The sequence below is a fragment of the Rousettus aegyptiacus genome, unplaced genomic scaffold (assembly GCF_014176215.1).
Source record: "Rousettus aegyptiacus isolate mRouAeg1 unplaced genomic scaffold, mRouAeg1.p scaffold_m13_p_8, whole genome shotgun sequence".
NCBI classification, from domain to species: Eukaryota; Metazoa; Chordata; class Mammalia; order Chiroptera; family Pteropodidae; genus Rousettus; species Rousettus aegyptiacus.
Window position 1 is genome coordinate 1,046,568 of NW_023416311.1, and position 14,656 is coordinate 1,061,223.

The 14,656-nt window shown below is 66.4% G+C and overlaps 1 protein-coding gene across 2 annotated transcripts in view; it reads right to left on the reverse strand.

The window, feature by feature from the left end:
• Positions 1-220: 220 nt before the first annotated feature.
• Positions 221-14,656, reverse strand: part of PRKCB (protein kinase C beta) — a 193,083-nt gene continuing 178,647 nt past the window's right edge. The window contains exon 17 of one of the 2 annotated variants that reach the window (XM_016155513.2): positions 221-889. In XM_016155513.2, the coding sequence (XP_016010999.1) occupies positions 737-889 (153 nt within the window). In that variant the 3' untranslated portion in view covers positions 221-736. Of the gene's footprint in view, positions 890-3,606; positions 5,978-14,656 lie in introns of those variants that run through there. The other variant, XM_016155512.2, reaches the window with a different exon arrangement.

Sequence of the window (14,656 nt, forward strand, 5' to 3'; positions counted from 1 at the left end):
CTGCCTCCCACGTGCTCAGCTCTCGGATCAGTGCCCCGCGGGGCCCAGGGCCCAGGGCTTCAGCCTTCTATTTTTTTTTTTTTCCAAATCCGAAAGCCCAGAAGCTTAAACGGCCCCTGAGACTGTGTGTGTGGGACAAGGCCACGTCCCAGCCGCATGGGCCCGAGCGGGCTCCGCGGTCAGCCAGCCCACGCCCGCCCCGCCGACGCTGTCGGAAAGCAGACGTGGCAACGAGGGTTCGTGTACATGAACTTGGTTTAATCATATCAACTCCTAAACAAAAAGTTTCCTCTGAGAGACGACAGTTCACGGTAACCGCAAAGCTAACAATTGTTTAAAAATACCAGCCGTGCTTGGCAGTCAGAGGAGATGGCATAGGGTAACTGTAAGAACGTCTACCAGGGACGTCGGGTTCCGACGTTAAGAAAAGTCGCAAACACCGGAGCATTTGGGCGCCAGACACGGTCGTTTCGACGTGGTCTGTTCACTCGAGGAGTTCCTGGAGGTTCGGGGAATTGTTCCTCTATGATTGGATAAAGCGCCTACTCTAAACTAAACACGTTCAGACGTAGAAAAACGAACTAGCAAGCTACACGTACAAAGACAGGCCCTCCAGGCGAGCGGCCCGCGTGCGGCCAGCAGGTGCACCGTGGGTCCCGGAGGACGAGCGCGGACAGAGCCCCGGCCGGAAGCCCCCCGCCCCCCGCCCCCGGCCCGGCTCGGAGCGCGCACCCGCCTACACGTCAACGACAAACTCGGGGTTAGTGTAGGAAAAGCCGGCAAACTCGTTTTGGTCCAAGTTCATGATGAAGAGTTTGTCGGTAGGCGTGAGTTCCACGGGCTGCCTGGTGAACTCCTTGTCGAAGTTGGAGGTGTCGCGCCTGTCCCCCTGCCAAACGGAAAGCAAACACGTTAACGGGCGCGGGCGGCGGCGGGCGGGGCCCGAGCGAGCCGGCGGCCGGGCGGAGGGCGTCTCGCGGGCGGCGGCGGCGCTCACGGCTTCCGGCTCTCACGTCGCGTGGCGTGTTGGCTTCGGGAGAGAAAATCGGGTGGACGTTTTCTAAGAGGGGAAATGAGACATCGAGCTAGTCCTCGGTGGGGGGCGGGGGGGGGGTCCTGGAGAACTGCAGCCATGAGGCGGGGGGCCCCTTTCCTTAAAAGGGAGAAGAACGGCGTGACCACTCGGCTCCCCCAAAGGCAGAGTGGCGTGCGGGGGGCTCGGACCACTGCTCCGTGAAAGGGGTCAGCCGCCGCCCACCCCACGCTTCCTGGCGCGAGCGAGGCTTTCCAGAGAGGCTCAGAAACCCGCCCCCCACCCCAGACTGGCCGCCAGGGCTCCCTCGGCCAGAGCGTCTCTGCAAGTGTTTACAGCATGTGTCTAGCCAACCAACTGTGAAAATAAACCCAAAGCTTAAAGCGAGGCCCGCAAGGACAGCCTTCAAACAAACAAGTGAGCGAAAGCCCGTTTTCCGAGGCCTTCCTTTGGGGTGGCGTTGAGCTCGGTCTATCTGCAGCTTGGGGCGTGTGGGCTCGTGAAAACATCTCGCGTCTGTGTGGAGCTGTCATCTCTCCAGGCTCGTCAGCCTGTCACGTTGTCCCGTCCTCACCGCCCACCAGGGGCAGGTAGAGCTGGGGTCCCCCCCCGCCCCCCAACAGAGGAAGGTGAGGCGACCTGCCCGAGGCCGCCTGGTGGGCGAGTGGTCGCTTGGCTGCTCGCGACGCCTTGCCCCGGGCCCTCTGACTGGAGGACGGCCTGATGGCCCGTCTGCCGCGGGACGACCAAGGACGGCCCTAGGTCCCGCCGGTGCCGGGCAGCTGCCGACGGTGCCGCGAGGGGCTGTGCGGGCGGGCGGCCCGCCGGCGTCTGGCCAGCGCCTGCCGCCCAGGCCTGGGGGCAAGCCATCGCGGGCGCTGCCCGGCTCGGTCTCCACGGCAAAAAGCCTCTCGCAAAAACTCGTTCTTTCGGGTTGCTCCCTGAGAAGTGAGATGTCCCTACGGAGGACCCCGCGCTCTCTCGGGGTGCGGGTGTGGGGTGCGGGGTGCAGGAGTGAGCGGGACAGCGGGAAGTGCCGCGGCGTGCGTGGGGCCGGGGACCCCGCGGGGCCGCTTCCGGGGGAGGGGCCGTCTCCCGCCACGGCCCGGCCACCCCACGGCGGCCTGCCCCGTGCCCGGAGGTCGCCTCGCCCTCGACACTGTCTGTGCCGCTCCGGACCCCACGGGTCGCGCTTGGCGACCTGTCGACGGTCTTCGTTGCGCCTGCCGCCGCCAGAAACTGGCTGGTTTGGCGCCTCTCCCTGCGGGGTGGGGTCCTTGTCCTTGTCCCGCTCTCCGCCGTCGAATGCCTGGTGCCAAGGGCAGGGCGGGCCCGCGGCGGTGTGTCGGGTGGATGAATGAGGGGTGGAGACCTGACTTCTCCCAGCTTTCAGATGGTCCTGAGCCAGGGACCGCGCTCTGCAGCAAATCACTGGGACCCGGCCCCTGCCCCCGGGGGCCTGTCCCTACTCGGGCCACCGAACGTTTCGAGCCCCGACATGGACAGGACTGCGTCGGGCGCCTCTGAGGTCTGAGGGCTGCAGGGCGGTGTGGGGGTCCCGGGATACTTGGGGCTAGAAGGTGAGCGAGCGGGCGCTGGCTCTCCCGGTCCCCTCGGTGGCAGTGACCCTGGTGGCCTTTCCCGCCTCTGGGCACCCAGCAGAATTCATGTCCGCCAGCCCCGATTCATGTCCGCCAGCCCCGATTCTGAAAGCCCTTCCCCGTTCGCTGTGCTGGTGGTGACTCGTGCTTCGTCCAGCCACGTGGTCCGGACAGCACCTGCCGCTGCGGCTCCGTCCCAGGGGTGGGTCCCCACGGGGGACACCGGGGAGCTGGGGAGGACGGGCCCGTTCTGAGTCGGGAGCATCTGGGCCTCGCTCGGCCAGGGAGGGTGCCCACCGGCCTCCCGGCCACGGCCTGCGGTCAGCGCGACCGGCCGTGGGGTCATCGAGGAAGGGCGGGCCAGCGGGAAGTCTGAGGAGAGGGAAGAGGGACTTGGGGACGCCAGGGGCGACAGCCATGGAGATCGCGGGCTGTGCGGAGGAGACCACGAAGCTGGCTGACTGTGTGCTGCCCTCGGGCCCGGCACACAGTCAGCACTCGGCGCGCGCCGGCCGCCGCGCCCGGGGAGCCTGCGGGACTCGCGCGGTGGCAAAAACCGAAACATAAAGCAGTCTCTCCTCCTGGGTAGCTCCGCAGAGCCCCCCCGAGAGCGTGTTTGGTGACAGCCTGCTTCCCGGTCTCCTCCTGGGCTCCTCCGACCTCGGCAGGGGGCTCCCCTGCCCGGCCTTGGCGAGCGGGGCTGGGGGACAGGGGCTTTGGCTTGTGCTCTCACGTCTGCGAACTGCCGGACTTCTGGGACACAATGGCGGCAGCGTGGAGAAGGCAGAGTACGGTGTACGCACACCAGAGGGCCTTCCACTGTCATTCATCCGTCGGTCTGTCTGCCTGCCTGTCTGGCCATCTGTCTGTCCATCTGTCTGCCTATCTATCTATCTATCTATCTATCTATCTATCTATCTATCATCTAGCTACACCTATATCTATCTATCTATCTATCTATCTATCTATCTATCTATCTCCCTCCCTCCGTACCTGCCTATCTGTCTATCTTGTGTTGGTCTCTAAACCCGTCACATGTCCATGGTCCGGTGTTTCTCTGTTTCTCCCTGAGAACATTTCCAGGTGACCCAGCAGCTAGACGAAGGACCTCAAGTGCCTTGCCCGCCGGTGGGCACGGCTCAGAGATGCCTCGTGTGGGGCAGAGGGCGTCCCCTGGCTGTGCATCCCAGCTGGCTGGCCTCGGGCAAGTCGCTTCCTCTCTCCAGGTCCCAGCGTCCCCGACAATTAAGTGTGGGGGTGTCTGTCCGATTTCCCTCCTCCCGAGCCTCCTAAGCGCATCAGCTAGGACGTCAGTGTGCTTCGCAGAGGTCCAGACTGCTACCGTGGGGACAGTCCCCAGGCCTGCAGGGGCAATGGCAGAAAGGAGCCCGCGGCAGGGCCCTCTGCCAAGCAGAAACCCCGACCACGAGAAGCCTGGCCTCGAGGACATGTCAAGTTTTTAAAGTTCTCCTGATGGTCTCTTAGAAACCCCGGGGCTTCCAGAAATTACTGGGCTTGTGATAAGAATTCCCTTCAGGGCCCGAGAGCAGCAGGGGGTGGGGGGGAACCACCCGCAGTCTCATCTGCTCAGACAGAAACGGCTTCCTTCCGCCTGAGGGGTCTCCTTGGGCTGCTGGGGGCTCATAAAACCGCTTGCTAGAGAGAATGTTTAGTCCAAGCTGGCGGGAGGAAATCCTGACCCTGGCTGACCTCCCCGCTGGCCCGGACCTGCCTCCGGGGGCCTGGAGGCTGTGGGCTTGGAGGTGGTTGGCAGGCAGCTCACCCCACCCCGCTCCAAGCCTCTGGGGCTGGTCCTCGGACGGACAGTCCGTGGCCTCAGCCCCTGTCCGGCTGAACACGGGGCCAAGACTGAGCTCTGGGGCGACTGCATTTCCTGTCCCCAAGCCTCGGGAGGCCCCACGTTGTAGTCTGGGTACACACTTTTTCAAAGAGAGAGCTGTTTTCCTTGAAATAGCATTTCTTCTTCTCTCTCTCTCTCTTTTTTTTTAAATTGTATCATCTCGATGCTAGAAGAAAAATGGCACATGAGAGGTATCCAGATACAAGTGAACAGTTGCATAAACATCTTGCAAAATGACATCAAAGAGAAGAACGCAACTAACTGTCTGTGTGTGGAGAAACAGTGTCTGTCCTCAGAGCAGTGAATCAGCTGTGCCTCACACCCGGCCCCGGCCCAGCCACCCCGGCCCCAGAGCCGTCTCCTTTGTAAATCAAAGTAGGTCACTGGTTAATGACATCTGGACACATAATTTCAAAGCATGTGTAACAAAGCAAGTACATTTTTTTTTTTTTTTTGGCATTTGAACAACAACAGAAATAAAACCCCAAAGCAAATAAAGTTTGAAATGTAATGTAAAATCGTGGTCCCTTGGGACCTCGCTAGAGTGGCCGGGGAGTTTCAGGAAGTGACGCCAAATGCCCTCTGCCGGGAGTTTGGGGATGAAGGTGATCGGGGACATGCAGGGTCAGAAAGGACGGCTCGAGGCGGCACCCCAGCCGGCTGCCTTTTGATTTCCGCAGGTGCGTTTAGACTGGGCCGGCGTGAGAGCAGGCGCTTGGAATTTCGAAAGGGCATATGTTTTTAACTTTGAGTTAAAAACATAACAGACAAAAAAAAAAAATTTTTTTTTTTGTTTTCTTTTTCGCATGTTCTGTGCAAAGCACGCGCTTCCTCCGAGCCAGGCTGAAGGGAGAAACTGGCCACCCCGGGTCCAGGCGTGGAAGACAGCACCCGACCGGGCGCCCACGGGGTGGGAAGGGTGGAGGCTGGGCGGCTGACGCTGGAGGATGCATGCAAACGGCCACGCAGGGCAAAAACAAAGGAGAGAGAGCGGGCATTTTACGTCCCCCCTGGCGCTACTCAGCTGACCGCCGGGGAAAATACACCGTCAGAGGACGTTGGTGACGAGTGAATTACGCAGCGGCGTTTCCCACACGGCAACTGCATCAGCCCATCTCGGCGAGATGCTCCAAACTACCCGAGGACGTTTGGGTTCTGAAACACGGCCACTCTAGCCTCATCAGCAAATAAAACATGGACGCGACTTTGCAATGGAAAAAGAAACGTAAAAAATAATAATAAAATAAAAAAAAAGAATGTCACCGCAGCGGCCGCTGAGCTCGGGGGACAGAAGCGAAGGACAGTGCTCTGTGCGTCATCTGCTCAGCTCTTGACTTCGGGTTTTAGAAACTCAGAGTTAACAAAGGAAAATCCTTCAAATTCTGATTGGTCAATGTTCCTGATGACTTCGTGGTCGGGAGGAGTTAGGACTGGTGGGTGGCGGGTGAAAAACCGGTCGAAGTTTTCGGCGTTTCGCCCACACTATGAGAGGGGAAGAAAAGAATGTGTGGTGGGTGAAGACCAAACGGAACCGAACCGAACGGAACAGGACCGAACAGGACCGAACAGGACGGGGGTGGGGGGGCGGGGTCCGTCCCTTCCCGTCTACGGCCTCCGAGAGGTCGTCCCAGGGACCGGAAACAGAATGCAAACAAAAAATGTAACACACAATGCGGAAGTCTCATGACCTTGGGCTCCCGCCCTTCGGTTTCTGTAGCTCACGAGCTGCCCCCCGGTGTCCTTCCGGGCAGTCAGGAGCCGCGTGGCAAAGGCGTGAGATGGCGGGGGCTGGTGGCATGTGGCATGTCCCCCCCCCCCGCCCCGGCGCCCCCCAGGAGTCAGCCAAGCTCGTCTGCGGCAAGGGATGGAACGAAGATGCCTGGGATGTTCCATGTGGCGCGAGATGCGGAGGGACGAGCCGCGTGCACGGCCCCCGGGAGGCGTCACTATGAGGGCCGATCCCTCACCGCGCTGTCCCCCGGCTCTCGAGCAGGGGCGGCCGATGCGTTCCAGCTCAACAGATGCGGTCACGCGCTCCGGCCCGCGGAGAAGGATCGCGAGGCCGCGCCTGGTGCCCGCCAGGCCGCGAGCCGCCCGCCCTGCATCCCGCCGCCCCAGGAGGCCAGCGGCCGCCCTCTCTCCCAACGCGAGGGAAGGAACCGCGCCCCGGGCCGGGGGCGGCGCGTCGGAGAGGAGCCCGTCGCCATTTCTCACCCATGCTCTGGTCCTTCCACGGGAAAAGGCCCTGGTCTGAGGCGGAGTGGTCGTGTGTGTGTGCGCGCGTGTGTGCACAGGCGTGTGCGTGCGAGCTCGTGAGAGCGCGCACACGCTCACGCTCGTTCTCGCCCAGTGCGGAGGGACGAGTCGCTAGGCCCGATGCGCTCCGCTCGCCACCAGCGAGGCCCGCGTGCGTTCCGTGCATTTCCAGCACGAGTCGGGGGGGCTTGGGGACCGCCCCCCAATAGTACCCCAGCAGAAGCCACTAGTGCGCGCTGCACGCCGGGCACCCTGGGAGGGACCTCACGTGCGGCGTCTCACTGAACCCAGTGGCCCTGTGGAGTGGGCGTGTCCAAGGTCACGCCGCCGGTGGACGGCAGAGCCGCGGCACGGGTACGGCCACCCAGCCCCCGCCTCCGCCTCGCGCCCCTGCGGACGCCCGCCGCCCGCCGCGGGAGCACGCCCGGCCGTCCGCGCGGCAGGTGCTCGGGACACGGCGCGGCGTTTGTGAGAGGCTCGCGGCGGGCTGGGGGGACCCAACGTGCTCGTTATCCCGAGAGGAGCTGTTTCGGCTGTTCCGACGGCGTGGCTTCGGGCCGCGGAAACCGAGACGCGACCCTCGGCCGTGCGACCGACGGGACCTGAAACTAGACGGTCACGTGAAAGCCCCCCCCCCCCCCCCGCGCCACCGGCCTGGGGAGAGAGGCAAAGGCGTCTCTCGCTCCCGAAGTGCAAACTCCGTGGAGTTCAGGGTCCTTCCCACGCCCTCGGGGGCAGGAGCCGAGGGAACGGCCCACGGGAACGGCCCACCCTGCGGGCAGCCCGGGCTGCAGGCACCTTCAATCACTTTCAAACGTGGTTAGGGGGCCGGGGATCCCCCCACCCCCCACTGTCCCCAGCAGAGTCAGACGACCCCCAGCACGGCCTGGCCTTTGGCAAAGGACGCAAGACGCAGCCCCTTCTTAGGCAGAGTCTGGGGGGATTTGTGGGGCGCTCCTGTCGCCTGGGGAGGGAGGGGTCTTCGGTGCTTAACAGCAAGTTGTATTGAAAAAAATTTTTTCCCTTTAGAAACAACAGGCAGCGTGTTTTCCCGCAGAGCTCAGTTTAAACGCCGCCTCCTTAGAGAAGCCGCTCTGGCTGCCTCCGAGAAGACTGCCCCCCCTGGCCTCCCCTCCCCCGAAGGAGCACCCCGTCCGCTCCTGTCCCCGAAATCACCCCCCTACACCCCGCGCCCATGCCCCTGCTCGTCCGCATACTGTCTGTGCCCCTGGAAGCCGCCCTGCGAGAGCTGAGCCGTCCTGACCCCCCGGCCGGCGCGGGCTCCGGGCCCAGCGGCGCCCAGCACTGGGGGCTGGGTGAAGAGCCGCGTCCCTCAGGGGCTGGTGACCAGCCGGAGATACGGGGTGAGGGCGCGGCGAGCGTCTCCTCAGGTCACCCCCATTTCCAGGAAGACGTTCTGCACGAGGGGCCTTCAGCCCCCGACTGGGACTTAACCCCGGACCCGACGCCCGGGCCGGACTCTGCCGTCCACCTTCGAGTTCATCGCCCGAACAAACGGGTCGTTGCAAAGCGCCGAGGGAGAGAAACGGCGCACGCCGTCGTGACCCGGCACCCCGCAATGACACGGCAACGCGCTGACAACGCCGGGGCTCTGGGCGGCGCCTCGGACGGCTGGACGCTGGGGGCCGGCGCGTTCACTCTTTAAGCCGCCGTAGACGCCATTTAGTCTTCAGCCCGTTTTCAAAACCCAGACAAAAAACACCCAACCATTTCCCGTGCCGACGGGTCCCACACCTTGTCTTTCCTCCGCTCCTCTGAAACCCGCGTCGCCGGCTTCACATGAACCAGCTCGCAGAGAGAATTCTCCTGTGCTGTTACGGCTGGGGCCCCCCCCAGGTCTGAGAGGCGGGCGGAAGTGGGGGTTCCCTCCACCTAACAGGAGCCTGGGAGAGTCGGCGGTGCGGCCGGGGTCCCGCGGGGTGAAGGGGGCGAACCGAGGGCGGGAGCCTGGCTTCCACGGCACGCGCCGCCCCGTGAACCGGACGCACCCGCGCGGCCCCCGTCCCAGGGTGAACTCGACCCCGGCACCATCGATCCCGGCCACACGACCTTGGAGCGAGTTGGCCGAGTGCCACGCCCTACGGCACGCGGTGAGGCACGACTCGGCGGGTGGCTGCTGGGGACGGCCCACCGACCCGCCCGTCCAGTGAGCGAGTCTGACGGGCACGGCGGAGCTCCGAGGACGGGGGGCCCTGCCGGCCCCGTCGCCCCGCCTCCTGCCCCCCCGCCTCCGTGCCCCCGCCTCCGTGCCCCCGCCCCCGTCCTAGCATTTGGAGTTACAGTTACGGGCACCGGGCACCGAAGTGCCAAGCAGAGCCTTCGCCGGGAGGCGCGGCTGAGGTTGGGAGCCGCGGGCAGAGCCAGGCCCTGGGCGTCCCCGTCAGAGGAGATGAGGCGCCGTCCCTGATGCTGCCCGGGTGACCCTCTCTGGACCTTTCTGGCCGTTCCACGCCCCGGGGGAGCGTCCGTGGCCGTGTGAGCACGTGAAGCTCTCCCTCCCGTCTCTCTCCGGGCCACGGATCTGCCTCCGCCCTCCCCAAGCCGCCGACTTCGGAAGCCTCCACGGAGCTGGCATTTCTGGCAGGAGCGGCTGTGGACGTAGGAGGAGGAGAACCAGAGAGCTCGACGCCATGGAAACGGGGGAGGAGGGGCGTCCAAACGCGTCCCCGGAGAGACGCGCGTGCGGGACCCCGGGAAGCAGGCGGCGGCTTCGGCGTGACGATGAGAACCCCGCGGTGCCGCGGGCGAAGCAAGGCGCGGAAGCCGGGCTCGGCGCGGGGCGCGGAGTGTGGCCGCGCGCGGGCCCGGCCGCTGCAGGAGGCCCCCCGGCGCCGGGTCTCGGCGGGCAGCGCGGGGAGGGAGACAGAAGGGGCGCGCGGGGTCCGGGCGGGGGGCGGGCGGGGGACACACTTAATTTCGCTGCAGAGCCTCGATGTGGCTTCCCTGTTTCTCCACTTTCCTCCAGGTTTTTGTTTTTCGGGAGGGGAGATCCCAGCCCCAAACCCTGCGGGGAGGTCGGGGACGCCATGGCAGGGCCGCGAGAGGCCGTTCTGGGGTCACCCTGACTCCACAGGGGAAATTTAAATAGAACGGGGTGCAGGGGAGGCGGGGGACAGGAGCCAGACGGCACCAGGCTGAGCCGGGAGAGGACGCGGGTGGCCTCTGAGTGGCGGGCCCAGGAACGGGCAGCTCTGTCCCCCGTGTGGATGGCCAGACAAGGCAGCGGCCCGAGGAGGAGGGAGGAGGGGCCGGGTCCGAGGACGAGGCAGGCCCAGCACGTCCACGTGCCGGGCTGGCCAGCGGGGGCGGCCGGAGTGGGCGTCTCTGGCGTGGGCACTAGCAGCTTCGTTTCTCCCGGGGGGACCTGCTCCCTCCTCTCTCGGGGTGTCTGGTTTAGACAGGGGGAGAGCCAGCCCCTGGGCAGGGGGCCCAGGCTGGGCCACCCGGCACCTTCCGCCCGGCACAGTGAGCCACGTGGCCCAGCGTCGCCCAGAGGGATGCAGCCTCGGGCCCCTGGGAACGTTGGGAACCCAGAACTCTTTCGGCCAAAGTCGCCGAGGCAATGTGGACGTGAGTGTGCAGTGGCCGCACGCCCGAGCAAGCCTCCTGAGGACGGAGAGCGGGGTCCTCACAGCGGGACGCAGCCCGGGGACACGGAGGACCAGGCTCCCGGGAGAGGCCAGACGCCGGGCCCGGCCGCGGCCGACACGCGACCAGGCTCCGCTGTGGCGCAGACGTCGGTCGCATCGGGCTCCTCTCCGCGGCCGGCAGGAGCCCCGATTACGGCCGGGAGACGAGGTGGGTGCGGAGCGGCCGGAGGAGAAGCGTGAAGGAGGTTGCAGGGCGGGGTCCGAGGGGGGGAGGGCGAGCCTCCCGGGAAGGGGGTGCATGGCGGGAAGGGGCGGGAAGAGATCGAGCGGGCTGTGCGGAGAGGACGCAGGAGCTCGGGGCCCCCCGCCCGCGGGCGCCCGCCGGCCTTGCCTTCACCCCGACTCAGGGGCTGGGCCATCCGCTGAGACCGGGGGGCCGGAGCTGTGGCTGGGGAGGCTGCACCGAGCCCCCCACCCCCTGCCGCTGGGCTGCACGCGGGTGCCAGACCTGGCCCCCCGATTCCGACCCCCCGTCTCCGTGCCTCGCCCGCCGGCGCATCTCCCCACGTTTGCCCGCCCTCTGGCCGACGGTTCTCTGGGGCGTTGTGATCGGCGTTGCAGCCTGGGCAGGGTTGGCGGTAGGGTCCGAGAAACCAGACTTCGTGAATGTTTGGTCAACCCCAGCAGGTATTGAGACTCGGGACTGGACCGAGACAGGGTCGAGTCCCACGCGCACGCACCCGAGTCTGGGGCACGAGAGGAGACATCACAGAGGCAGAGACAGGGGACTTTACGTCGGCGCTCGGACTGGCTCTGCTGTGTGGCCGCGGGCAGGCCAGCGAACCTCTCTGGGCCTGTCCCTTGGCTGTGCAGGGCTGTGGGAGCAGCGTCCACGTCGCGGGGTCATCGTGAGCTCAGCGCAGAGGGCGCTCTGCTTTCCGGGACCATTCGAATGATTTCATAGCGCACGCCTGACCCGGTCCACGGCTACTTCGGTCAATCGACGGCGTCGCTGGTAAAATCCTGCGCCCCCCAAACGGTGCTGGTTTGTCGCCCTGGTTCCGTCAGCCACGGAGGCAGCTCCCCGGGCCCCTGAGCGCGGGTCCACAGAGTGGACGGGTCGGCCTCCACGATGTGCCGGCGGTTCCGGACGGGGCACCCTGAGAACGTCACGCTCTCCCCCGGCACGCAACTGCCCCGTCCACCAGTTTGGTTCACACGGGGGGCGTCCGTGTAGGGAGCGGGGACAAGTCGTGCAGCCGGCAGGTGATGCGGAAAAGATGTCCCCGGCCAGGACCCCCGCACGTGGGACCCCGCCGAGGGCGCCCAGCAGGACCCGTGCTTCCGGTGGGCGCTCCACACGCGGGCGGGCGGAGAGAGAGGAGCAGGCAGACTCCAGGCTTCCGTCCTAATCGGCCCTGGTGAGTGGCTACTTGTTAGCCAGCGCGGGCGGGGTGCAGCCTCGCATTTTGATTAAGATCTCCGCGAGCCCCACATTCCGGGCTCCCAGAAGAGCCTGTGACAAGCGCCTCACACCCAGGCTCCCCTTCGTCAGCCTCGAAATCAGAGCCTTCGGGGGCAAGTGAGATTTGCATCTTTTAACATCCTGCCAGGGAACCTAAAAGGTGTGAATACTCTACTTGCTTGTGGCGATACTTTGCAGCACACATCAAACACTTGGCTCGTCTTCCCCTGTCACGTAAGGGACCCTTAGACGAGGCCGCTGGCGGTTGGAGGCTTGCGTATCTGCATCCTGAGCGTGAGCAGGGGCCCCGCTCGCGTCCGAGGGTCTTCCCGAGGCCGCCGGGCCCTGAGCAGACATCCCCACCTTTGCAGGCTCCATGGCCCCGTGCACGGTGACACTTACCTCACGGAGTTGTTGGGACAATGAGGTGATCACCGAGAGCAGCTCTGAGCAAAGAGAACATGGTATTTCTTCCACGATGTTTGCATAGTGTGAATTATTTAAAACCCCCGTTTCCCCAAAGGGACTTGTCCTCTCGAGCATGCGGTGCTTGGGGCGAGCGAGGTTCTGTCGCTGAATCAATCGCACGAAGCGAAGCCTTGGATTCGGAGTTTTCACCGCAGACTCGCAAAGGCCGCGCGCCGCGGCTTCGGTTTGGAGGCGTCAGCACGGCACGTGTGTGTCCGGACGCGGAGAGGCTCCCCCGCGGGGCGGCGGGGGCCACTGGGCGAGGAGGGCGGTGTCTGTCCCGGGGACGGAGCGGCCGCTGGAACCTGGGACCGGGGACAGGGGCTCCGAGGCTTCCCGGACAAGTGGTGCCTTGAAGCTCCGCGGGGCCCGTGGGAAGTGGCTGTGGCCCCCGGGAGCAGCGGGGGCCGGGGTCGGTCCCCATGCTGCGTGCGGGCCGGGGTGGGCGAGGCCCGGTGCCCCGGCAGGTGCGGAGGTGGGAGGGCAGGGTGCGCTGACCACGAGGCAGGCCGCGGGGCCGGGGCCACCCCGACGCCTGCATCTGCTCCGGGTGGGCTCACCAACTCCGCCCCACGCCCAGGGACAGCCGCGCCCATCGGACTTGGGGGTGATGCGGCCAGGTTCACCAGTGGGCGGCTGCAGTGCACACCCTGGCCGAATTCTGGAGCGCCCGGTCACAGCCCCCAGCCCCGGACCCCCCCAGACCGCCACTGAGCCTACGCCGGCCCGAGGGGCACAGCCCTGCCCGGCCCGACGTCCTGAGAGCCAGCGGCTTCTCTGACCTGCTCTGCCGTGAGTCTGTCCTGCCCGGCGACCGCGTGGGCCCCTCGAGGGGCAGCCATGCAGGCCGCCTGGAGAGACGCGCCTTTGTCCGGGCCGCGTGCCCCAGGGGCTGAGCATGGCGCCTCCGGCCGCCAGGGACTGGCCGGGGCTGGGGACGCCGAGACCAGCGCAGCGGGAGGCCGCCCGGCGCCCGCCACGTCCCACCGGGGTGGTCGCGAGGGCCGAGGGCCCCCCGCTGGCCGCCCACTTCGCCCCGTGTCTGCAGAAGTCGGGGGACCCCTCACAATCCCCGAGTCAGGTCGGCTACTTCTCCGCCCGCCACCCCCGGACGACCGCCCACCTCGGTGGCAGCAGACGTGAAGGTCCCGAGGGGCCTGTAATGTCCCCCCGGTCGCCCCCGGCTGCTCTGACCTCATCTCCCTTCACCCTCCGCCCTGCCCGCTCGGTGCGGCCGCCTGGACGCTGCCCCCCCCCAAGGTGCCAGGCGGCTCCCGGCTCCGGGCGCCCTGCACCCACGCCCTCCGCCCGCCCGCCGCCCACACGGGCGCGTGGCTCGCTGCTCCGCTCGCCGTCTCCCGGCTCTGCTGCGGCGTCGCTGCCTCGGCGAGGCCCCCACCGCCCTGCTCGAGGTGGCGCCTCCCCGGCCCCAGGCCCCCCGCCCCCGCCCCCGTGCTGACGGGCGCCCGCATCGCCTCCCCCCTCCCCCCCCCCAGCCCGTTCGCTCCAGAACACAAGTTCCTTGTTGTCGTCATCGCCACCTCTCAGCACCCTGGACAGCACCTAACGCCCCTGAGCACCGGCCGAGTGGCTGCCCGGGGCGCCCGACCACGTCCCCTCCAGAGGACAGAACCCGAGCGCTCTGCGTCTCAGCCGCCCGCCCGCGTGCGCACAAGCCGGCAGCTCCCACCCTCCGGCGCCGGCCCGCAGCTGCCACGAGCCCCGCGCCCCGCGGCCGGCACCGAAGCCCGCGCGGAAGGAAGCGCGCACGCCCCTCGCGGGCCTCGCCGGGCGACCCCGTGCATGGGTTACGGCGGGTGCCACGGCCCTCGCCACCCGGGGCCCAGCGACCCGGGCACCGGGCCATCGCTGGCCTCCAGCCCTGCGTGGTCACATGATGCCACGACAGGCACAACTCACACCCAAATCGCAGCTCCGTGCGAGGGGGGTGCAGCGCCCCCCACGCCAGCTCGCCCGACGGCCCGCCGAGCGCGGGGACAGACCCGCGGCGCCCCATTTGCCGGCCGCACGCGCTCGCTCAGGAAACGCCGAGCCCCGCTGCGAGCTGAGCCGCATGCCCAGCTCTGGGGTTCGACGGCGAGAGTCACAGCCCTCCAGCCTCGTCAAACGATGGGTACACTACCGGGCAAGCTGCGGTGACCAAGCGGGAGCCTGTGGACCAGACATCGGCGCATGGTCCCTGCTGGGGAACAAGCGCCTCCCTGATGGGCGGGTGACATTCTGCTGCTTTGAGGGCGGGGGGAGCAGCGGGAGCCATCGGGGACCTTGCGACACAGTCAGACGCGCATTCACGGGTGCGCTCAGCACCCCGAAACAGGGAGGGCCCCCAAAGCCAGCGTG